Source organism: Erythrolamprus reginae, chromosome 5 (genome assembly GCF_031021105.1).
Source record: "Erythrolamprus reginae isolate rEryReg1 chromosome 5, rEryReg1.hap1, whole genome shotgun sequence".
Classification (NCBI taxonomy): domain Eukaryota; kingdom Metazoa; phylum Chordata; class Lepidosauria; order Squamata; family Dipsadidae; genus Erythrolamprus; species Erythrolamprus reginae.
The window spans coordinates 36,850,137-36,872,953 of record NC_091954.1 but is presented as its reverse complement, the minus strand read 5'-3'; the positions used below and the strand labels follow the sequence as shown (position 1 = coordinate 36,872,953).

At 46.6% G+C, this 22,817-nt stretch overlaps 1 protein-coding gene across 1 annotated transcript; it reads left to right on the top strand.

Moving 5' to 3' along the window:
* Nucleotides 1-1,039: 1,039 nt before the first annotated feature.
* Nucleotides 1,040-22,539, top strand: CYP26C1 (cytochrome P450 family 26 subfamily C member 1). The gene is made up of 7 exons (XM_070752381.1): nucleotides 1,040-1,120; nucleotides 1,755-1,984; nucleotides 4,336-4,560; nucleotides 10,354-10,629; nucleotides 14,326-14,481; nucleotides 17,320-17,892; nucleotides 20,580-22,539. Exons 1-7 carry the CDS (start codon nucleotides 1,117-1,119, stop codon nucleotides 20,979-20,981), a joined length of 1,866 nt encoding a protein of 621 aa, XP_070608482.1. The 5' UTR covers nucleotides 1,040-1,116; the 3' UTR covers nucleotides 20,982-22,539.
* The last annotated feature ends 278 nt before the right edge of the window (nucleotides 22,540-22,817 follow it).

Below are 22,817 nucleotides of genomic sequence, written 5' to 3'. Positions count from 1 at the left end.
CGGAACAGCCTAGTTTAGCCCTAGGACGCCCCCCCTCCCAAACTTGGCAACTTTTAAACCTTGTGGACTTCCAGAATTCTCCTGGTTGGAGAATTCTGAAAGTTGGAAGCCCACAAGGCTTAAAGTGGCCAAGTTTGAAAACCCTCTGGTCTAAGGACAATCAAAGGGTGGAGGGTTTGAGCCCCCAGCAGGCCACCTGAGGGGGGGGGCAGGAGAACTCCTTCCCAGAATGGGGCTATTAAGGTGAAACGGTGACCTGTGCTCGACCCCGTGGCTTTGAGTGCTAGCGGAGTCCTGCGCAATTACGCGATTGCACCTGGGCAGGCAGCGAAATCGCGCGCGGACACGCGCGGATAAATGGAGGGAGAGCGAAAGAAAGAAAATGGAGGGATAAATGGAGGGAGAGAGAAAGAAAGAAGGGAGAGAAAGATAGATTGGGAGACAGGGAGAGATGGAGGGAGAGAGAGAAGATAGAATGGGAGGAAGGGAGACAGAGGGAGGGGGAAAGAGAGAGGGACGAAGAGATGGAGGGAGAGAAAAAGGTCAAATGGGAGGAAAGGAGACAGAGAAGGGGGACAAGAAAGAGACAGAGATGGAGGGAGAGAGAGAAAGATTGATTGGGAGGAAGAGAGACAAAGAGAGAGAAGGAAAAAGAGAAAGAAAGAGTGAGGCCGAGAGATAGATGGAGGGAACGAGGGAGAGAGAGAGAGGAGCACTGCTAAAGGTCGACAAGCCCAGGGCTAGCACTCAGAGCCACGGGAGCGACCACACCTCACCGTTCCACCTTAGCAGCCCACCTCTGCTCCTTCCCCTCCGCAGCTCGAGATCGCCCTTGACTTTGCAGCCGCAGGAGTGAGGCTCCATTGTGGCTTATACCTGGGTGATGCTCCCCCACCCCACCCCGCACGCTCCTCCAGGGGACGAGATTTCCCTCCCTCCGGCTCCCCCCCCCACTCCTGTGGCGGATCCTCCCGGGCGCCAATCGCAGCCCTTTCGCGCCCCCCCCCTTTGAATATCAAGCGGCCACGTCATCCGCGAAGGTGGGTCGGCGGAGCTCTATAAAAGCCCAGGCGCAGCCGGAGGAAAAGCACCGAGGGGAGAGCGCTTCGCTCGGTCATGGGTAGGGCGTGCGGGGCGGTCCCGTGGACAGCTGGCTCGGGGAATGAATGAATGAATGAATGAACGAATGAATGAATGGAAGGAAAGAAGGAAGGGGAAGGAAGGGAGGAAGGAAGGAAAAGGGAAGGAAGAAAGAGAAGAAAAGGAAAGCAGGAAAGGAAGGAAAGCGGAAGGAACGAAGGGAAGAAGGGAAGGAAGGAAGGAGGGTGGGAGGGAAGGAAGGGAAGAAAAGGACAAAAGGGAAGGAAGGAAGGAAAAGGGAAGAAAAGAAGGGAAGGGGGGAGGGAGGGAGAGGAGGGGGGAGTGGAGAAGGGCGCAAGAGCTCCGGAGACCCCAGAGGAGCTCCACACGCTGCCTCTTCTGCAGGGCTTCCAACGACCCGTCCTGGGAGAAGAGGCGCCCGAAGCTCGCTGGTGGGAAGCAGTGGGGAGGAGGAGGAGGAGCCGTCGGGGAGGGCTGGGCAAAGGGGAACGGAGGGCTGCCCGGCTGCCCTCTGCGAACCGAGCCCAAACCAACTCCGGGAAAGCCGGGATTCGAACAGGCAGCCTTCCCTTCTAAACGATGGGGGGAAAGCTGCCCTCTCCCGCCTTTCCTCCCCACGCCTCCAGCTGACCCCTTCCCTCTTTTTCCGGCAGCCCAAGCCGGCCAGGAGGAGGCGCAGCCGTCGGGGGGCTCCGGGGACCCGCTGGCTTGGCTAGAAGCCGCCCTGGTGGCCGCGGCGGCGGCGGGACTCCTGCTGGTCGCCATCCGCCACCTGTGGGCCCTGCGCTGGAGCCTGAGCCGGGACCCCGCCAGCGCCCTTCCGTTGCCCCGGGGCTCCATGGGCTGGCCCTTCCTGGGAGAGACGCTGCACTGGCTGATCCAGGTGAGCACCCGCCCACACGACTGCTAGCTGTAGGTTCAGCGGTTCGAATCTCACCACTGGCTAAAGGTGGACTCAGCCTTCCGAGTTGGGTAAAAATTAGGATTGTTGGGCAAGACTGAACGGGTCCAAAGACGGGCTACAAAAATGGTGGAAGGTCTTAAACATAAAACTTACCAGGAAAGACTTCATGAACTCAATCTGTATAGTCTGGAAAACAGAAGGGAAAGGGGGGACATGATCGAAACATTTAAATATGCTAAAGGGTTAAATAAGGTTCAGGAGGGAAGTGTTTTTAATAGGAAAGTGAACACAAGAACAAGGGGGCACGATCTGAGGTTAGCTGGGGGACAGATCAGAAGCAACGTGAGAAAATATTATTTTACTGAAAGAGTAGTAGATGCTTGGAACAAACTTCCAGCAGATGTGGTTGGTAAATCCACAGTAACTGAATTTAAATATGCCTCGGATAAGCATACATCCCTCCAAAGATAAAATACAGGAAACAGTACAAGGGCAGTCTAGATACACCATGAGGTCTTTTTCTGCCGTCAGTCTTCTATGTTTCTATATTTCTAAGATAGGCTGATTCCGTAAACCGCTTAGAGAGGACTGGGAAAGCACCATGAAGCGGCGTATAAGTCTAAATGCTAAACGCCGCCTTTGGGGGCTCTCCTGGGCTTAGGGATGGGTTGAAACATGGTCTTCAAACTTGGCAACTTGAAGACTTGTGGACTTCAACAGGGAGGGAAAGGTAGCTCTCCGCCGACCCCTCCTTCTTCCCTCCCTCCTCCTTTGGGGTGGGATCCTCGGCTGGAGGCTCCCCAAAGGTGGGCGGACAAAAGGGACTTAGAAGCCTCCCCAGAAGATCTGGCGCGTTCTGGGATCGAACGCTGCCCGCCGCAGGTGCAAAATCTGAGCCCCGCAGGAGCCCCGCAAAAGAGCGATTTGGGGCTGGGCGCCAAGAGAAAGGCGCTCTGCGCTTGCGCACCCAGATACTCATAGGCTTGTCGGCCTTTAACAATGTTCCTCTCTCCCTCCTTCCCTCTATCTCTCTGTCTCCCCCTTTCTTTCTTTCTTTCTTTCTTTCTCTCTCTCTCTGTCCCTCCCTGTCTCTCTTTCTCTTTCCTTTTCTCTCTTTCTTCCTCCCTTCCTCCCAATGTATCTTTCTCTCTCACCCTCCATCTCTCTCTTTCTCTTTCCCCCCTCTCTGTCTCCCTTCCTCCCATTCTATCCTTCTGTCTCTCCTTCCATCTCTCCTTGTCTCCCCATCTATCTATCTATCCCTCCCTTCTTTCTCTCTCCCCTTCCATCTCTCCCTCTCTGTCTCTCTCTCTTCCCCCCTCTCTGTCTCCCTTCCTCCCATTCTATCCTTCTGTCTTTCCTTCCATCTCTCCCTGTCTCCCCATCTATCTTTCTCTCCCTTCTTCCTCTCTGTCTCTCTCTCTTTCTCTCTCCCCCTCCATCTCTCCCTCTCTGTCTCTCTCTCTTCCCCCCCTCTCTCTCCCTTCCTCCCATTCTATCCTTCTGTCTTTCCTTCCATCTCTCCCTGTCTCCCCATCTATCTTTCTCTCCCTTCTTCCTCTCTGTATCTCCCTCTTTCTCTCTCCCCCTCCATCTCTCCCTCTCTGTCTCTCTCTCTTCCCCCCTCTCTGTCTCCCTTCCTCCCATTCTATCCTTCTGTCTTTCCTTCCATCTTTCCCTGTCTCCCCATCTATCTTTCTCTCCCTTCTTCCTCTCTGTCTCTCTCTCTTTCTCTCTCCTCTTCCATCTCTCCATCCCTGCCTCTTTCTCTTTTCCCCTCTGTTTCCCAATCTATCTTTCTCTCCTTTCTTTCTCTCCCCACCTTCATCTCTCCATCTCTGTCTCCTTCTCTTCCCCCTCTCTCTGTCTCCCTTCCATTTTTTCCTCCCTCCCTCCATCTCTCCATCCCTGTCTTTTCTCTACCCCCCATCGCTGTCTCCCGCCCATTCTATCTTTCTCTCCCTCCATCTCTCCCTTTCTCCCAATCTTTCTTTCTTCCCCCCTCCATCTCTCCATCCCTGTCTTTTCTCTCCCCCCATCGCTGTCTCCCGCCCATTCTATCTTTCTCTCCCTCCATCTCTCCCTTTCTCCCAATCTTTCTTTCTTCCCCCTCCATCTCTCCATCCCTGTCTTTTCTCTCCCCCCATCGCTGTCTCCCGCCCATTCTAACTTTCTCTCCCTCCATCTCTCCCTTTCTCCCAATCTTTCTTTCTTCCCCCCTCCTTCTCTCCATCCCTGTTTCGATCTCTTCCCCCCTCTCTCCATCCCCCTCTCTTTCCCCCCCTCTCCCTGTTTTATCTCTCCCCCACCCCGCCACCCCCACCGCGCAGGGTTCCCACTTCCACAGCTCCCGGCGGCAGCGCTACGGCGCCGTGTTCAAGACGCACCTGCTGGGCCGGCCGGTGGTGCGGGTGAGCGGCGCCGAGAACGTGCGCAAGATCCTGCTGGGCGAGCACAGCCTGGTCAGCGCCCAGTGGCCGCTCAGCACCCAGATCCTGCTGGGCTCCAACACGCTGCTCAACGCCCACGCCGAGGCGCACCGGCACAGGAGGAAGGTGAGCGGCGCGGGGTGAGGCTGGGCATGATGGGCTCTGCTCCCCCTTATCTGGAGAGGGGCACATAGGGGCTTTCCCTCTCCAGCTAGGGATCCCCAATGAAGTAGACCCAGAGACAGGGTTTGAGCAATCGGTACTTTTATTCAGCTCAGAGAATAAGTGACAGCTCAGCAAGGTAAAGTGACGATTCAGCGAGTACCGACTGGCTCTGCAGGGAGAAGCCGCTTCTTTTATACTTTTGCGGTTCCCGCCAAAGCGAGAGCCGGCCGCGTCTGAGCCAATCAGGAGCGACTTCCTGCTTGGGCTCAGACAGCGCTGGAAAAGAGGAACAAACTATTTACAGCGTTACAAGGTAGCCATTTCAGGATACAACACCCCTCCCCTCATAGTTGGACCCATCCATCAAGAAAGCCACGTGACGAAGTCGTCCAATCGGTGAGGCCTTCGAGACTCTCGCGCTGACCTGCGCAGTCCATTTTCTCCTTCGCCACTGACTGTGGAGGATGGCTCGCCGCTGTTCTCCCGGTGCGGCGGACTAGGCCTGGCGGGCCCAACGAAGGCCTCGGAGGACGAGGATGGCTCGGCGTCGCTGGATGGTTCCCCCTGGCCCGATAAGTCTCTCTGCGTGTTTCTTAGTTCGGGCAATGTATAAAAGTCTGTTGAGGGGGGAGAGTCCGAGTCAGCGGGTTGTTGTAATTGGTTTTCAGTTCGTTTCCGAATGTGGTCTATGTGTCGTTTCCACAAACGACCATCCTCCAGTTTAACAATATAAGTCTTGGGTGCATTTTGCTTAACAATAATTCCCTTCATCCAATTTACATTTCCATCAAAGCATTTTACATATACATTTTGACCCAAATACATTTCTCTTTCTGGTTTTATGCACATTTGGTTATTATTCAAACAGAACCTTGGGTTTAACCTGTCTAGTGGTGACCTCAACTTTCTCCCCATCAATAACTCTGCAGGGCTTACATGTGTGTGCGAGTTAGGGGTAATGTGCTGGGTTAATAAGAATTGGTCCAAGTTCTGTTGCACATCTCCAGGGCCTGACCTGTGCAATGCCTCTTTTGCCACCCTTACGTAACGTTCTGCCAACCCGTTAGCCCAGGGCGAGTAAGGCGAGATGAGGGCATGTCTGACCCCCAGGCCATCTAGGAATAATTCGAATTGCCTGGCTGTTAGTTGTGGTCCATTGTCAGACACCAATAGATCAGGGCAACCATGGGATGCAAACAGTCTGCTCAATACCTTGATAGTGGCACTTGTGGTTATGTTGTTCATTGCTATTATTTCCAACCATTTGGAGAAAGCATCAACCACTATTAGGAAATACTGAGACCCCACTGGGCCAGCAAAATCAATGTGGATCCTAGACCAAGGGCCAGCAGGCTGTTCCCACTCAGCCGGAGTTGTTTTGGGGGGATTGGGCCTAGACTCTTGGCACGGGTCACACTTTGAAACCCAACTTTCAATATCAGCATCAAGCCCTGGCCACCATAAATGCCCCCTTGCTAGGCTCTTCATCCTGACAATCCCAGGATGGCCCACGTGTAACATTCTGAGTACCTTTTCCCTTAGGCGTTTGGGGATGATCACTCTGTCCCCCCACAGCAAACAACCTTTTACATATGACAATTCAAGCCTTTTGTTCTTAAAATCACACAATTCAGGTTTAACAATATCGTTTTGCCATCCCTTTAGAACACAGTTCACTACTTGTTTCAGGATTTGGTCTTGCTGCGTGTGTGCAGCTACCTCTTTTGCTGTGGTTAGTGGGTTTTCCTCGAGTTCTATCATTAGCACGTCTGTGGTTGGAACAGGGTCTTCTACCAAGTCTGCTATGGGGCATCTGCTGAGGCCGTCTGCATGATTGATTTCCTTCCCCCCCTTGTGGGTGAGCTCATACTGATACCCAGAGAGGAAAAGGGCCCATCTGATTAGTCTTGGAGACATAAAAGGTGGAGTGGGCTTGTTGGGGGCTAGCAGGCCTAGTAGGGGTTTGTGGTCAGTGACTAGCTCAAAATTTCTTCCAAAAATGTAATTGTGAAACTTCTTTACCCCTGCCACTAATGCCAGAGCCTCCTTGTCTAACTGGCTATAATTTCTCTCCGTGCTGGTCATGGTTCTTGAAAAAAATGCTATTGGGGCCTCTGTCTGATTAGGTAGAACGTGAGCTAGGACTCCTCCTATGCCGTACGGCGAAGCGTCGCACGTGAGCCTAATGGGTAGTGAGGCACTATATTGGACTACTACACTTTTAGAAGTTAGTAAATTTTTTATTTGAGCAAAGGCTTCACGTTCAATTTTCCCCCATGTCCAGCGGGCTTCCTTCTGGAGTAAACGATGGAGAGGCTCTGCTACTGTTGCCTTCTGCTTTAAAAAAACGGAATAAAAATTAAGGAGGCCCAAAAATGCTTGCAACTCACTCTTATCTCGTGGCTCTGGGGCTTCTCTAATTGCTCTCAGCTTCTCAGTTGTGGGGTGGATACCTTCCTTATCTATTTTATATCCTAGGAATTCAATACTGTTAGTTCCCCAGACACATTTATCAGGCTTGATTCGTAACCCTTTGTCCTGTAGCCTCTTAAGTACTTCCCTTATTCTTTTGTTCACTTGTTCCTGGTTTTCCCCTGCAATTAAGATGTCATCAAAATATGGGATGGCCCCATTTACCCCTGACAATAGGCGTTCCATGATGCTCTGGAATATCCCTGGGGCTATGCTCACCCCAAACTGTAACCTCGTGCATTTGAAAGCCCCCCTGTGCGTTACAATTGTTTGAGCGTTTGCTGTTTGTTCATCGACCGGAAGTTGCTGGTAAGCCTGCGCCAGGTCGATCTTTGCGAACCTTTTCCCCTCCCCCAGGGAGTGTAAGAGTTGTTGCACAACCGGAATGGGGTAGGGGTGGTGTTGGAGTGCCTTATTCAGGGTTGATTTGTAATCAGCGCAAACTCTTAAGGAGCCATCTGGCTTCAGGGGTGTCACTATGGGAGTTTCCCATGGCCCCTGTTCCACAGGGACCAAGATACCTTGACTAATGAGTTTGTCCAGCTGTAAGTCTAGCTTGGGGAGAAGCGGGAGGGGAACCCTGCGAGGTTTCAGTCTAACTGGTGGGACCTTGGGGTCAATAGAGAAAGATATGGGGGTTCCCTTATACAATCCTAAGGTGGGGCTGAACACTTCAGGGAATTCTTTCACAAAGTTAGGCATAATATCACAGTTTACATTACACACACCCGAAATTTCAATCCCCAACGGTTCCATCCATGCTAGCCCTAGCAGGGAGTGTTTGGCCCCCGTCACAATAAGCATGGGAAGGGTACATTTGACATTCTTAAATACAATAGGTACATTTGCAGTTCCCAGGACCGAGATTACCCCCCCTTGGAAGTCTCTGATCACCAAAGAGGTTTGAATTAGGTCAGCCTCAGACACATTAGGCATATATAGCTTAAATTTTTCCCAGGGCATGATGGTATATCTCGAACCCGTATCTAGCTCCATTGAGCAAGGCTGGTTATTTAGCAACAACGAGATAACAATTTTAGCCCCCTTTTTGGTTGCCGTGTTATTCACGGAATATTGAGAGTTACCTCTATTGTAGTCTCGGTTAGCGGTGGGGTAATTCCTTTGACCCGAGTTGCGGAACGGTCTCCTTTCTCGCGATTGGGGGGGGTGGTTTTGGGGTCGCTGGTATTGTTGTGTGGCAAAAGTTTCTTCTGGTGCCGTTGCCCTGCATGCGATGGCGATGTGGCCTCTCCGGTTGCAACGGCGGCAAGTGGTGTCGCGGAACGGGCATCGATGGCGCTGGTGATTTCCCCGGCAGCCCGCGCAGGGGGCTGGATGAGTAGCTCTAGGGTGTCTCGGTTGGTCTTGCAGGAGGAGGCAGTCGTCCCCGTTGCTAGTTAGCTGGCCGCGGACGTCTGTTCCCATGGCGCTGGGAGACTCGGCGTCGATTTTGGCAATGGTTTCTCGCCTTCCGTGCTCTTTTAATTCTCTTGCCGCTGCGTCGGCTGCTTCCGCGGTTTGCGCTAATTTGATTACGGTTTGTAGAGTCGGCTCATCTTCGGTGAGGAGTTTACTTCTCACTGTGTGGTTCTTCATGCCGAAAATCAAGGCGTCGGTGAGGCGAGCTTCCGGATCTTGAAACTTGCATTGAGCGAGTACCGTTCGAAGCCGCGTTGTGAATTGGCTTATCGACTCGGTTTCTCTCTGAGCCATCATGTGAAATTGATGCCGGTAAACCACGGCTGGTCTGGTTGGTTTAAAATGGCTCGCTAGTTTCTGTTGAAGGACGTCCCACGCTGTGGCTCTTGCTTGTTCTGGTTCGGTGAGAGTTTGGGCAAGTCTACGGATCTCTGCGCCGCAGTAGTTTAGAAAAATAGCCCGTCTGCGATCGGCTCCGGCGTCCTGCATTCCCGCCGCCTCGAGGAATATCTCGAAGGTGGCCATGTACTCGTCCCAAGTCATTTTCTCGGCATCGAAAAGTTCTGGAGCCTGGCCGATCTGGATTTTGTCCATGTTGCACGCGAAGTTCTTCCGTTCGTTCGTCGCCAGTGAAGTAGACCCAGAGACAGGGTTTGAGCAATCGGTACTTTTATTCAGCTCAGAGAATAAGTGACAGCTCAGCAAGGTAAAGTGACGATTCAGCGAGTACCGACTGGCTCTGCAGGGAGAAGCCGCTTCTTTTATACTTTTGCGGTTCCCGCCAAAGCGAGAGCCGGCCGCGTCTGAGCCAATCAGGAGCGACTTCCTGCTTGGGCTCAGACAGCGCTGGAAAAGAGGAACAAACTATTTACAGCGTTACAAGGTAGCCATTTCAGGATACAACACCCAACCTTGGCAAATTTAAGCTGGCTGGGGAATTCTGGGAGTTGAAGTCTCCCCAGGCTTAAAGTCGCCCAGGTTGGAGAATCCCGGACTGAGTTGAATGGCTCTTAAAGTTGCTCCTTGCTGAATGGAGGGGAGTCCTCCCCGTCCGGTTCCCTTCGCAAGTGTAGCTTTTTCCTTGGGGCGTCTCCGGTCAGGGAGAAGCTTCAGGCGCCTCTCGCTCAGGCTTCCCCACTGGGGACACCCCCCCACACACACATTCTCATCAGAGGTGGGCTGCTCAGGTGGGACGGGGACGTGTGCTCGCCCCCCGTGGCGCTGAGTGCTAGCGGAGTCCATCGCAATTCTGTTACTGCTCTTGGGCAGGGAGGGAAATTGCGGGTCTCTTTCTCTATCTCCCTCTCTCCCTCCATCCCTCCATTTCTTTCTCTTTCTCTTTCCCCCACTCTCTGTCTCCCTTCCATTCTTTCTCTCTCTCCTTCCATCACACCCTCTCTGTCTCTTTCTCTTTTCTCCTCTTTCTGTCTCCCTTCCATTCTATCTTTCTCCCTCCCTCCCCATCTCTCCTTGTCTCCCAATCTATCTTTCTCTCCTTTCTTTATCTTTCTCTCTCCCCGTCCATCTCTTCCCCTCTGTCTCTTTCTCTTTCCTCTCTCCCCTCTCTCTGTCTTCTTCCATTCGATCTTTCTCTCCTCCCTCCATCTCTTCCTGTCTCCCAATCTATCTTTCTCTCCCTTCTTTCTTTCTCTCTCTCTCTTTCTCTTTCCCCCTCTTTCTGTCTCCCTTCCTCCCATTCGATCTTCTCTCTCTCCCTGCGTGTCTGCGCCGCGAAATCGCTCCCTGACTAGGTGCAGTAGCAGAATGACTCAGGGCCACGGGGGCGAGCACACCTCACCCTCCCACCTGAGCAGCCCCCCTCTGCTTCTCACCCGCTGAGCTGCCTCCCCCCCTTCCGCGCAGATCCTGGCCCGCGTCTTCAGCCGCGCCGCCCTGGAGGTCTACCTGCCCCGAATCCAACGCCTGGTGAGCTGGGAGCTGCGCGGCTGGTGCCGCCGCTCGTCACCCGTGGCCGTCTACGCCTCGGCCAAAGCTTTGACTTTCCGCATCGCGGCGCGGATCCTGCTGGGCCTCCGGCTGGAAGAGGAGCAATTCGACGAGCTGTCCGGGGCCTTCGAGCAACTGGTGGAGAACCTCTTCAGCCTGCCGCTCAACGTCCCCTTCAGCGGGTTGAGGAAGGTACCTGAGGGCAGAGCTGGGAAGGTGGGAGGGAGACAGACAGACAGACAGACAGACAGACAGACAGACAGACAAACTTTCAATTATATTGCTTTTAACTTGTTTCCTAGTATATATTAGTAACCATAGCATATTAGTAACCTGGACTATCACTAAATCTTTTTGTTCTTGATGAATGTATTTCAGTCCCCTTAAGTACAGTACACTGAGAGCATATTTACACAAAAGACCAATCCCTTGTGTGTTCAATCACAATCAGCCAATAAAGAATTCTATTCTATTCTATTCTATTCTATTCTACTTTCTCTACACTTTCTATCTGTACTCTCTACTACTCTACCCTATACTGTCTCCACTTTCTATCTCTAATCTCTGATCTCTATCTTTTCTCTACTCTTTCTACAATTTCTACTTTATCTCTTCTCTCTTCTCTTCTGTCTCTCTACACTTTACACTCTACACTCTCTCTACTCTCTATCTCTACTCTACTCTATACTACACTCTCTACACTTTCTATCTCTACTCACTACTCTCTGCCTCTACTCTTCTCTAGTCTCTCTACACTTTCTATCTCTAGCCTGTAGTCTCTACTCTCTTTGTTTTTATTCAGCTTTGTTTTTATTCTTATCCACATCCTTTATCCAAGCTGCATTCTTGTCGTCTGTGGAGATTCTCAGTCAGCCAGGTCATGGTTGTCCCAAAGGTGCTTTTTTCTCACCCAAGAAGCGAAATGTCTTCAAAGAAAACCCAGAAAGCCCAGTTGTCTCTTGAAAAAGCACCTTTTGGAACTGCATTCTTGTAATTTCTTTGGGTTGTTCCCTAGCTGTTCCCAGAATCTTCTCTTTGTTGATTGGTTCATTGCAACCTGTCCATTGATGGATTGGAAGAAACATTTTGAATTCCACTGAATGGAGATTCGGCCTATAATGTACAATTGAAGCTTAATATCTGTTCATCCTCTTGGATATACTGTAGCTTTTGTTTGCTGCTTTATTCTTTCCAAAGCTTCTTGATCTTCCTTGTTTTTAGGTGATATTTCTGGATGAGGTTTTTGCTTTCTTTTGTTTTGTTGTTCCTCTTCTTTTCTCTCATCTGTTTATAGCAGAGGTCCTCAAACTTGGCAACTTTAAGACTTGTGGACTTCAACTCCCAAAATTCTCCAGCCAGCATAGTCTTAAAGTTGCCAAGTTTGAGGACCCCTGGTTTATAGCTTGCTCACCTCTAATCTTAGAATGCTGAGGCTCTTGGATCTTTTATTTTGGTGCTGCACTGGTTGGCTTCCACCCCCCCCACCCCTCATTGCTTGTTGATTTTGCATGCCAGGTCATAACTGCAAATTGCATTTGTTTCTTGCAGTGAGCTGGTTCTTATGTTTGATGTTACAGTATTGGCACTTTTTAATACTTATGCTACTAGCTGATTCTGTAGAGCAAACTTCAATGCAGGCAACCTTTTCCTGCTGTTTCTGTACTGTTCCAGATGCTCATTTATTCTTTGCTTTGATTCTCCTTTTGTTAGAGGACTTGGCTCTTTCTGAAAAGATGTCAGAGTGATGGGTGCTTGGTTTAGGAATGAAAATAATTCAATAGCTATTGGGGCTTCCATTAAGGTTGACTCCTCTTGGTTTTCCAAGAGGTCTGAGCTATTTCTGGCAAGGCTTTGATTTCTTTGCCCTTGGAAAACTTTTGCAGTTCTTTCAATTCTATTTCTGTGAATAATGTTTTACATTATTTTCCCTGTTGTGGTTGGTCACACTGTCAGCCAGATGTTTAGACTGGATTTTAGAATTTCAGCTATTGAATCCTGTCCAAGGACCCGGGATAGGAAGATGATTCTGTTTGATGATGTTAGAGACATAATTGCTTGATGCAAGTTGTTCCAATAAGGCTGAATTTTGCAATTGGCTGGTGATGATTTTGTCAGTTCAGGTGATGTTCAAGTGAGGCCCCAGATGTTTGGGGATTTCCCCAAAGGTGCCTATTGCTATTGGTATGATCTTCACTTTCTTATGTCACAGCTGTTCCACTTCTATTTGCTAGGTTGTTTTATTATGAGATTTTCTTCAATTCTTTTCTATTTTAGTTTTTCTTATAAGCCAGTTTAGTCTCTTCTGTATTCAGTAAGCCTTGATGTCCTATTGTTCTCCTACTCTTCCTCCTCCCTCTTCCTCCTTCTGCTGCTGTTATTATTGTTATTGGGGTTGTTATTATCATCATCATCATAATTATCATTATCATTATTATTATTATTATTAGCATTATTAGCATTATCATCATTATCAACATCATTCCATTCCATTCCATTCCTGTTCTAATCTATAGTTGTCTAATTATGACAGGGTCAGCTTTGGGCTATTTGTGTGCCACTCTCTTTCCATAGTTTCCTCCCCACCCCTATTTTTGGAATTTGGGAAAAACCCAGATCAGAAGAGAAGCCCAAGAAGCCAATCCGTATCCCATTCAGGCTATAGGATAGCTACTGGCTGCGTGTTTTGTGGTGATTCCAACATCCTGAAAAAGGATGGGAGAGGGGAAATCCCCAACTCCACCTTGTTTATTGGGATTGGCACAATTGAAAACCGGGATGCCACTATTTGCAGTAAGTTGGAACAGATGCAATACATGCAGGATAAGCAGAAGCCACAAGGACAGTAAATGCTGCCCAGGCACTTGTGCTCACTCTAAGAGAGACAGAGAGTGGAGAAAACCTATGGAAGCCACATCAGTTTTTTGTAACAGGACCATAACTTGTAGAATAAGTTCTGCCCAGGCCACCTAATTCAGCAGTGGCTTTATTTGAAAGTGATTCTGAAGGCCAAAGCCACAACATCTTTTATTTCTATTATTTGTAAGATAATTAATTTAAAATAATTTTATTTTATTTGAATGAGCCTTTCTTGCAGAAGCTCAAACCTGCCTCTGTAGGACACTCTTTTTTCAATTTCCCCACTGACCTAGTCTGACTGGGCTCTGCTCACAAGACACTATGTGACACAATGTGAATTTAATCATGGTTTAATCAGTTAATTTGGTTTGACACACTAAAAACACAATGTGTTGGATTTGTCACAAGAGATTAGTGAGCTAATTTGTGCTCAGGGTGTCAGTATCGATGACCGATTCGCCCAGTAAGCTTCCATACTTAGGTGAGCCTTCAGCAAATGATGGGAACAAAGCTTGATCTATCCAAGACTAGATCTTCAGTTCTTTTGTAGCATCATTTATATTTATTCATCTCAGGAATAAATTCCTGTCCGTTCAATAAGATTTTGTTTATTTTGTGCCTTCAGGTCAGAGTTGACTTGTGGTAACTGCCTGGTCTAGTCTGGTAGAGCTTTTTTGGCAAGATTTCAGAAGTGGCTTGCCATTGCCTGCTCCCTAGGGCTAATAGGGAGTGACTGGCCCGAGGGCATCCACCCACATAGTTTTGTGCCAAAGGTGGGACTAGAACTTAGGGTCTCCCATTTTCTTGCCTCTAACAGGGCTTAGTTGTTTTCCTCTCAGCCAAGAGAAACAATAAAGCCCCTTAGTTAACTGGAGCTTTTAGGACTTGGAGAAGGCAACATAAATAAAGTCCTGGAACTTCCTAAGCAGTCCACTGCCTTCTTCCTGGAACCTGAAGGCGTTCCGTTTTCTGAATCAGTTTCTGAACCAGATTTCTCTGCTCTTCTTCTTTGAACTATCTTCTGTTCCTCAGGGCATAAAGGCTCGCGATCTTCTACATACTTATATGGAGAAAGCTATCTTGGAGAAACTGCAGAGGAAACATCCTGAAGCTCATCACGATGCCCTGGATTTTATCATCAACAGCGCTAAAGAACACGGCCAAGATTTCACCGTGCAGGAATTGAAGGTGAGCATTTTTATGCTCCTGGGGATCAGTGGTTTCATGCAGGATTTGACCGTAGCCCCTGATGTTTTCTCAGCTGGTGTAATTTTGCAGGAGATCTAGATGGAAATATTTTTATGGAATAACTAATGCCTGGCCTTCTAATGTTTACTGATACTAGAGATTCTGTAATCACTTGTTTCAGGATGGCGTAGCTTCATAGAGTAAAAACATTTGTCAACAGCCACTCAGAAGTTGGTTTGTGTGTGTGTGTAAAAGAATAGAATAGAATATAGAATAGAAAATAGAATATAGCAGTGATCTTGGACCTATGGCACGGGTTCCACAGGTGGCACATGGAGCCATACCTGCTGGTGCACAATCCATTGCCTTAGCTCAGATCCAACATGCATGTGTGTGCCGGCCAGCTGATTTCTGGCTGGCACAGAGGCTCTGGCAGGGCATTTTTGGCTTCCAGAGAGCCTCTGGGGGGGATGGGGGAGGGCATTTTTATCCTCCCCCTGCTCCAAGGAAGCATTTGAAACCTGGGTAGGGCAAAACATGAGCCTACTGGGCCCACCAGAAGTTGGGAAACAGACCGTTTCCAGCCCCCAGAGGGCCTCCGGGGGGTGGGGGAAGCTGTTTTTGCCCTCCCCAGGCATTGAATTATGAGTTTGGGCACTCACGCATGCGTGATCGTGCATGTGCACGCTCTTTCAGCACCCAAGGAAACAAAGGTTTGCCATCACTGGAATAGAATATAGAATAGAATAGGATAGAATATGGGGATTGGGGAATAGAAGCAGAATTAGTAACAGCATTGGGATAGGAGTAAGGATAGGGATAAGGTGTAGGTGTAGGATAAGAATAAATATTGAATATAAAGTATAGAATAAGTATAGAGTATAGAAAATAGGAATGGTGGGGATAGGAGAGGAGGGGAGGGGAGGGGCAGAGAATAGAATGGCAGAGTTGGAAGGGACCTTGGAGGTCTTCTAGTTCAATCTCCTGCGTAGGTAGGAAACAGAATACCATTTCAGATAAATAGTTATCCAATCTTTTCTTTCGAATGTCCAGCGTTGGAGCATTTACAACTTCTTACAACACACACCCACACATAAAGCACCTGATCGAGAGTTTAGACCAGGGGTGTCAATCTCTGTTTCATTGAGGGCCACATTAGGGTTGTGTTTGACCTTTGGGGACCAGGGTGGCCACGGCCAGTTTGACATCACTTGTGTTGGGGGTGGCTGTGGTGGCCCGAGCACTCTGCCAGCGAGAAACAGGCTCCCAAGCTCCGTTTTTGGCTGGGGCGGCTTCCTGCAACCCTCTGCCAGTGAAAACAGACCTTGGGAGGTGCCGTGGACCAATTCTTTGCTGTTTCCAGGGCAGTCCCATGGGCCAGATCTAAGCAACCTGTAGGCCAGATTCTGCTCCTGGGCCTTGAAATTGAGACATACACCCCGGTTTAGATCAAATAGGGTAGTCCTCACTTTCTGACTTCAATGGGACTGCCACTTGTGACTTCCTGTCTTCCCCATTGATTTGTGGGAAACTGGCTGTGAAAGTTGCAAATGGCAGCCACATGACTGCAGGTTGCTGCAACTATCATAAAGGCACCCAGGTTGCCAAGCCATTAGATTTCTATCACATGGCTGTGATGACACTGCCATGGTTACAATGAGAAGCCCCAGTCATAAATCTCTTTTTCACCACTGTTGTAACTTTGGATGGTCGCAGAATAACTGGTCAGTAAGGGTATATCTATTTGCTTTATTATTTATTTTATTAATTGGACTTATATGCCATCCCTCTCTATGGACCCAGGGTGGCTTACACCATTTCAATAAAAAAATACAATATATAAAACACTTCTAATCCAATTAAATAGAAATAATAAATTTAAAAATTATCTTAAAAAGCTAAACATTTAAAAATCAAACATTCACATGCATACTACTACATCCTACACATTCATCAGGCAGAGGCTGGGGTCCAGTGGCTCCAAGCCTGATGGCATCAATGTGTTTTCGGAATTCTTACGAAAGGCATGGAGGGTGGGGGCAGTTTGAATCTCTGGGGAGAGTTGATTCCAGAGGGCTGGGGCCCCTACAGAGAAGGCTCTTCCCCTAGGCTCATCCTGCCAAATGACATCCTCCATTCTTTTAGCATTAGTATCAATAACCTGGCTCAAATAGCAGAAAGTCAGCTTGATCTTATGCAGTTCAATCTAGTGCATATTCTATTTTCTATTTTCTATTTTCTATTTTCTATTTTCTATTTTCTATTTTCTATTTTCTATTTTCTATTTTCTATTTTCTATTTTCTATTTTCTATTTTCTATTTTCTATTTTCTATTTTCTATTTTCTATTTTCTATTTTCTATTTTCTATTTTCTATTTTCTATTTTCTATTTTCTATTTTCTATTTTCTATTTTCTATTTTCTATTTTCTATTTTCTATTTTCTATTTTCTATTTTCTATTTTCTATTTTCTATTTTCTATTCTCTATTCTCTATTCTCTATTCTCTATTCTCCATTCTATATTCTGTTTTATAGTCTATTATTCTATATCCTATCCTATCCTGGGAGTTGAAGTCCACAAGTCTTAAAGTTGAGTCAGTTGAGATGGGTGTCATAGAAACAAAATAAATAAATAAATAAATAAATAATAAACAAATAAACAAGCAAACAAGCAAGCAAAAGCAAGCAAACAAACAAAGAAAGGAAGGAAGGAAGTTGCCAAGTTTGGGGATCTCTGATCTAATAGATCTAATAATAATAGATAGATAGGCCTATGTCTAACTCTATCATAAGAGGAACACGCTTCTGATTAATGTATCTCCATGACTTGCCTTACAGGAATCAGCAATTGAACTAATCTTTGCAGCTTTCTTCACCACTGCCAGCGCCATTACTTCTATGATCTTACTCTTATTGCAACACCCATTGGTCATAAAAAAGATCCAGCAGGAACTGGCCTCCAATGACCTTACTGGGCAGTGTCAGTGCTTTGCAGCTGAGGATTTCCTAACAAAATACCAGTCTGGCCAGAAAACTTCGCCTGCACTCAAGAAGGAAAACAAAAATGGCGACACCAGTCTTCCTCTTCCATCCAGATTGGGAAGAGAACAAGGTCAAGAGACCAAGATGGAAGAGAAAGGACATAATATGAACATCATGGCTAATGTGGCTAATGTTTCCCAGGATATTGTCTGTGGAACTGCAAACAGTCCCAGCTCATTGTTCAGGCTGGAAGAAACAAGTTGGTTCTTTAGCAGTCTGGAAAGATCTGAGTATTGTTGCCACCCTGACTTGACCTTGGAGAAGTTGAATCGTCTGCGCTACTTGGATTGTGTCGTTAAAGAAGTTCTCCGTTTACTGCCCCCAGTGTCTGGAGGGTATAGGACAGCCTTACAAACCTTTGAGCTAGATGTGAGTTGAGTGGCTTGCTTTCTAACCTTTTGGTGGGGGTGGGAGAAACCTGGCTTGACCTGAATATTAAAAAGAGCCAGAAGATATGTGAGGAATCTCAGGGCCATTTGTAGGAAGGTGAGCTTCTGATGTATGAGAAAGGGTGTCTCCAACCAGATTCCAAGTCCTGAGTAGTGGACTCTGATAATGAGTAAAGAAATCTGTGAACAAAAGTCAAGTAGAAAAGGGGCACAGAAAATATGTCAGAGCAATATTTGTATACTGGTCTCCAATTCAGTTTCTGGCAACACTATTTTAGCAATGGAAAGAAATATCACTTCAGGGGTTGCCACAAAGAAGAGGAAGTCAGGTTATTCTCCTAAGCACCTGAGAGTAGAACAAGAAGCAATGGGTGGAAACTAATGAAGGAGAGAAGCAACTTAGAATAGAATAGAATAGAATAGAACAGAACAGAATAGAACAGAATTTTATTGGCCAAGTGTGATTGGACACACAAGGAATTTGTCTTGATGCATATGCTCTCAGAGTGCATAAAAGAAAAAGATATATTTGTCAAGAATCATGTGGTACAACACTTAATGATTGTCATTTGTGTCAAATAAGCAATGAAGAAACAATCAGTATTAATAAAATCTTAGGATACAAGCAACAAGTTACAGTCATACAGTCCTAAGTGGGAGGAAAAGGATGATAGGAATGATGAGAAAAACTAGTAGAATAGAAGTGCAGATTTACTAGAAAGTCTGACAGTGTTGAGGGAATTATTTGTTTAGTAGAGTGATGGCGTTTGGGAAAAAACTGTTCTTGTGTCTAGTTGTCTTGCTGTAGCGACGTTTTGAGGTTAGGAGTTAAAACAGTTTGTGTCCAGGATGCGAGGGGTCAGTAAATATTTTCCCCACCCTCTTTTTGACTCATGCAGTATACAGGTCCTCAATGGAAGGCAGGCTGGCAGCAATTGTTTTTTCTGCAGTTCTGATTATCCTCTGAAGTCTGTGTCGGTCCTGTTGGGTTGCAGCACAAAACCAGACAGTTATAGAGGTGCAGATGACAGACTCAATGATTCATCTGTAGAACTAAGAACTTAGAACTAAGCAGAAATTTCCTGACAGAAACACTAATCAGTGGAACAGTTTTACTCCAAAAGTTGTGAATGCTCAAACACTGGAAGTTTTTAAGATGATGTTGGATAACCATTTGTCTAAAGTAGTGAAGGTTTCCTACCTGAGAAGGAAGTTGAACTAAAAGACCTCCAAGGTCCCTTCAAACTCTGTTATTTTATTCTATTCTTACATGTCAAATGCTGGAGGAGCTGCTATCAGAACCTGTCAGCAGTTTGGGGCAAGATGGACCAATGGTCTAATTTGATAGAATCCAGAGAACTACATACTTTTCATAAGAAGATTGAGAACTGGAGAGAGAGGAGTGAGGTCAAGACGAATGCTTCATTCAGATCATCAAAATGATTGTGTCCATTGGGTAGAATTTAGGAAGATTAACTTCCTATGGTGTAATGGTTAAAGGTGCTGGGTTAGAAGCCAAGAGATTGTGGCCAGTCCTACCTCAGGCCTAAAGCTGGGGGTGGGGATGAGGTGACTTTGGGCAAGTCCCTTTCTCTCCACCCTAGATAGGAGGACACTATAAGCCAATGTTGCAACAAAAATTACTAGGATTTGTACATTCCCAGACGTCAATACTGATCCATAAGCATAAAAAAAGGAGGAGAGAACAGTATAACTGCTTTCATTGGAATGGCACTTGGAATAGCCATGCCAAAGTAGTACTAATATTATGGCCATCAATATCTCAGGTCACAGAAACTGTAATTTTAACTAACTTTGAAATACTGATTTTTTTTAAAAAAATAATAGATTCCCGTGTTCCTTAACCTGTAATAGCAGTGTTCGGAAAGACATATGTCTTGGCATATTTGGGTTTCTTCCTGTGTAAGTTTCAGAGATTCCTGGCGATGTTTTGACGAGTTCTCACTCTTCATCTTTAGGCTGGTGCTTTTGGCCTTGTGCTAGGGGGAACATAGCGTGACCCAAACTGCCTTCCCTCTATAAATACTGGTGGGTAGGTGTGGAGTACTGGCACCAGCCTGAAGATGACAAGCGGGACCTTGTTGAAACGTCACCAGGAATCTCTGAAACTTACACAGGAAGAAACCCAAATATGCCAAGACCTTCATACCTGTACCTGTAAAAATCTATGAAAACAAATACACACACACACAATGTATGTATGTATGTATGTATGTATGCATGCATGTATGTATGTATGCATGTATGTATGCATGTATGTATGTATGTATGTATGCATGTATGTATATAGCACAAAATAAAATAACATCTTTAAGAAGAGATAAGCTTAGTTAAAACGAACAGTGAAAAAATTGTTTATTTGTGATTTTCTCTCTCTGCTGTTTAGTCATCTGAAATGGCAGTGCTTGATAGCAGAAAATCCACATTTTTTAAAAAATGATTGTTTTTGCAGATTGTTAGTAATATTTTTGAAGTTAGCTCACCTAAGCACAGGGATAATGGAGGAAGTAAGGCTCCTGCTGTCCCTCCAGAAGGCTGGCTTGAAACTGTTGTGGATATTTGCTCACTCTCTCAGACAGGTTTCATCCGTTCTGGCTGCTGTCTGTGGTGCTGATTTTGTCCCCTCTCTCCTCCCCTTCCTTAAAGGGCTACCAGATTCCGAAGGGTTGGAGTGTGATGTACAGTATTCGGGATACACATGAGACCACCAGCATCTACCAGAGCCCCCCCGATACTTTTGATCCAGAAAGGTTTTGGATATCGTCAGAAGACCAGGAGGAGCACAAAACATCTGCCTCCCTCCGGTTTCACTACATTCCCTTTGGTGGTGGAGTCCGAAGTTGCATAGGCAAAGAATTGGCCAAGACGATTCTCAAGACACTTGCCATTGAATTGGTCAGCACAGCCAGCTGGGAATTGGCCACAGCTCATTTCCCCAAAATGCAGACCGTACCAATTGTGCACCCTGTAGATGATCTCCAACTCTATTTCCACTCTCTGAAGTCTGGCCACGAAAGCAGCAGTGGAACAGGCAAGGCCAATGCCTGAATGTATGGACATCTCCATTACATCTCTAGCTTAGGAGTAGACTAAGACAGGGGCGAAAGTCCACTTTCCTTTCAGGGCAAGCCCCTTCTTGCCTGCCTACTGGCTATGGAGTAAGAGAAAAAGATGGACTCCCTGCACTCTCCCTGAATTGGTTAGCATCTGTCCTTTGGACAAATGTGCATCCATTGGTCTCCTGTCATCTTTAGTTGCACTTTTTGTTTTGTAACGAAGTGATTGTCTTGTGATTACCTTCTTCCAAAGGTAAATGTCTTGAAAAAAGTGGTGGAGAGACCTGTTAGTTTTACACAATTAAGGACATGTAACTCAAGGGGAAAAAAGGGGGGGAAGCAGTGAAAAGTTTGGGAATCCATGATCTAGTCTGCCTTATGAAGTTTCTTCAGCATCCCTCACAGCTTCTGAACAAGGCTGCTGCTCCATCACTTCCTTACAAGGCGGTTGTGCTTTCTTGCTGATGGACTTTCAAAGCATGGAAAGCATTCTAAGTACAAATCAGAAGGGCCATCAATCAGAAAGGAAAGGCACCGACCAAGCAAGGACCAACGGAACCAAATAGATCAGAAACAGACTTTGCTTCAGGATGGGCTTTTCAAAAATATATTTAAAGACAATGAATCCAACCACATTCTGCATTGTAGACAAGAAGACAAGACAGACCTGGAACAGATTTATTCTCCAGTTTCTGTCGTGACCCCAAAGTACCATGTTAGTGGCAGTGACCAGCAGTGGCTCCCTGTGGTTTCAGCTTGGAGTCTTTCCTGGATGGAGACGGATGGAATTGAACAGGAGACACTCTGTATGGCACATGTATAATTGGGCTGTGAGCAGCCTGATCATGACACAAAAGCCTATTTTAATTAAGCAAGCTACTCATGTGTTAGGGTACCAGGTTGCCAAGCAAACAATGCATGGGAAGTTTTAGGCCTGGTTCCTAATACTATGTGTTGTTGTTTTTTTTAATTTTTAAATTCTCCTTTGGATCCTGCAAAATGGAAAGTGTTACATTTGAAGGGATATGAGATGGTTCATTTCTAAGATTTAACCTGGGATGGTTTATGGACACATCCGGTAAGAGTTGCTATATTAGCTCTTGTAGTAAGAATAAGTGAGTGTCTTACAATGGTGCGACAGGATTTCCTAGCACGTGCAGTTATGGATTTATTGTCACCTGTGCATATATGTAATTGATAAATTAAGGTTTGATTCTGTGCATCTGATGATGTCTCTAGTCTGTAAATTAAGCCAGGAGGTGGGGAACCTTGATTCAGCTATCTGTGAGCCCAAACCAGTAAGGCCTTTGGTGAGTACGGCCTTTTCTTGGGCATTCTAGTTCAGCAACACCTGGAAGATCATTGGTTCCCCACAGCTGCTTACACTGTTGTAAAATGTTTAGCCTTTCAAATTGCTGCCTTCTACATACGTTGAGGTTTTAATCACTCGCATTTTTAACCAGCATGAACTAGGATGTTTGTGGGATTGTGTATTTGAAGGAATACCAACATGGGGGAAAATAAAACTACAATTTTTAGCCAGCATGAAATTAAGATTTTTGTGGGATTGTGTATTTGAAAGAATTACCAACATGGGGGAAAATAAAACTACCATTTTTATTACCTATCATTCCTCTCCAAAAGCTTAGAAAAGCACTTTATAATACCTACAAAATGACACATTCATCTCTTGAGCTAGCCCAATGTTTCTCAATTATTTTCTGTTATCCCTCCCCCCCCAGGAAGAAGTAAACATTTTGCAGCTCCCCAACTTATAGCTGGGACAATTATTTAGCAAGTTTTTGCTGAAAAAACTCAAGTGGCTTAT

Excerpts from the sequence above, each read along its gene's own strand:
- CYP26C1 (XM_070752381.1), top strand. Across the intron at positions 1,985-4,335 it reads CGCTGCACTGGCTGATCCAG|GGTTCCCACTTCCACAGCTC; the intron begins GTGAGCACCCGC and ends CCCACCGCGCAG. Across the intron at positions 10,630-14,325 it reads CCTTCAGCGGGTTGAGGAAG|GGCATAAAGGCTCGCGATCT; the intron begins GTACCTGAGGGC and ends TCTGTTCCTCAG.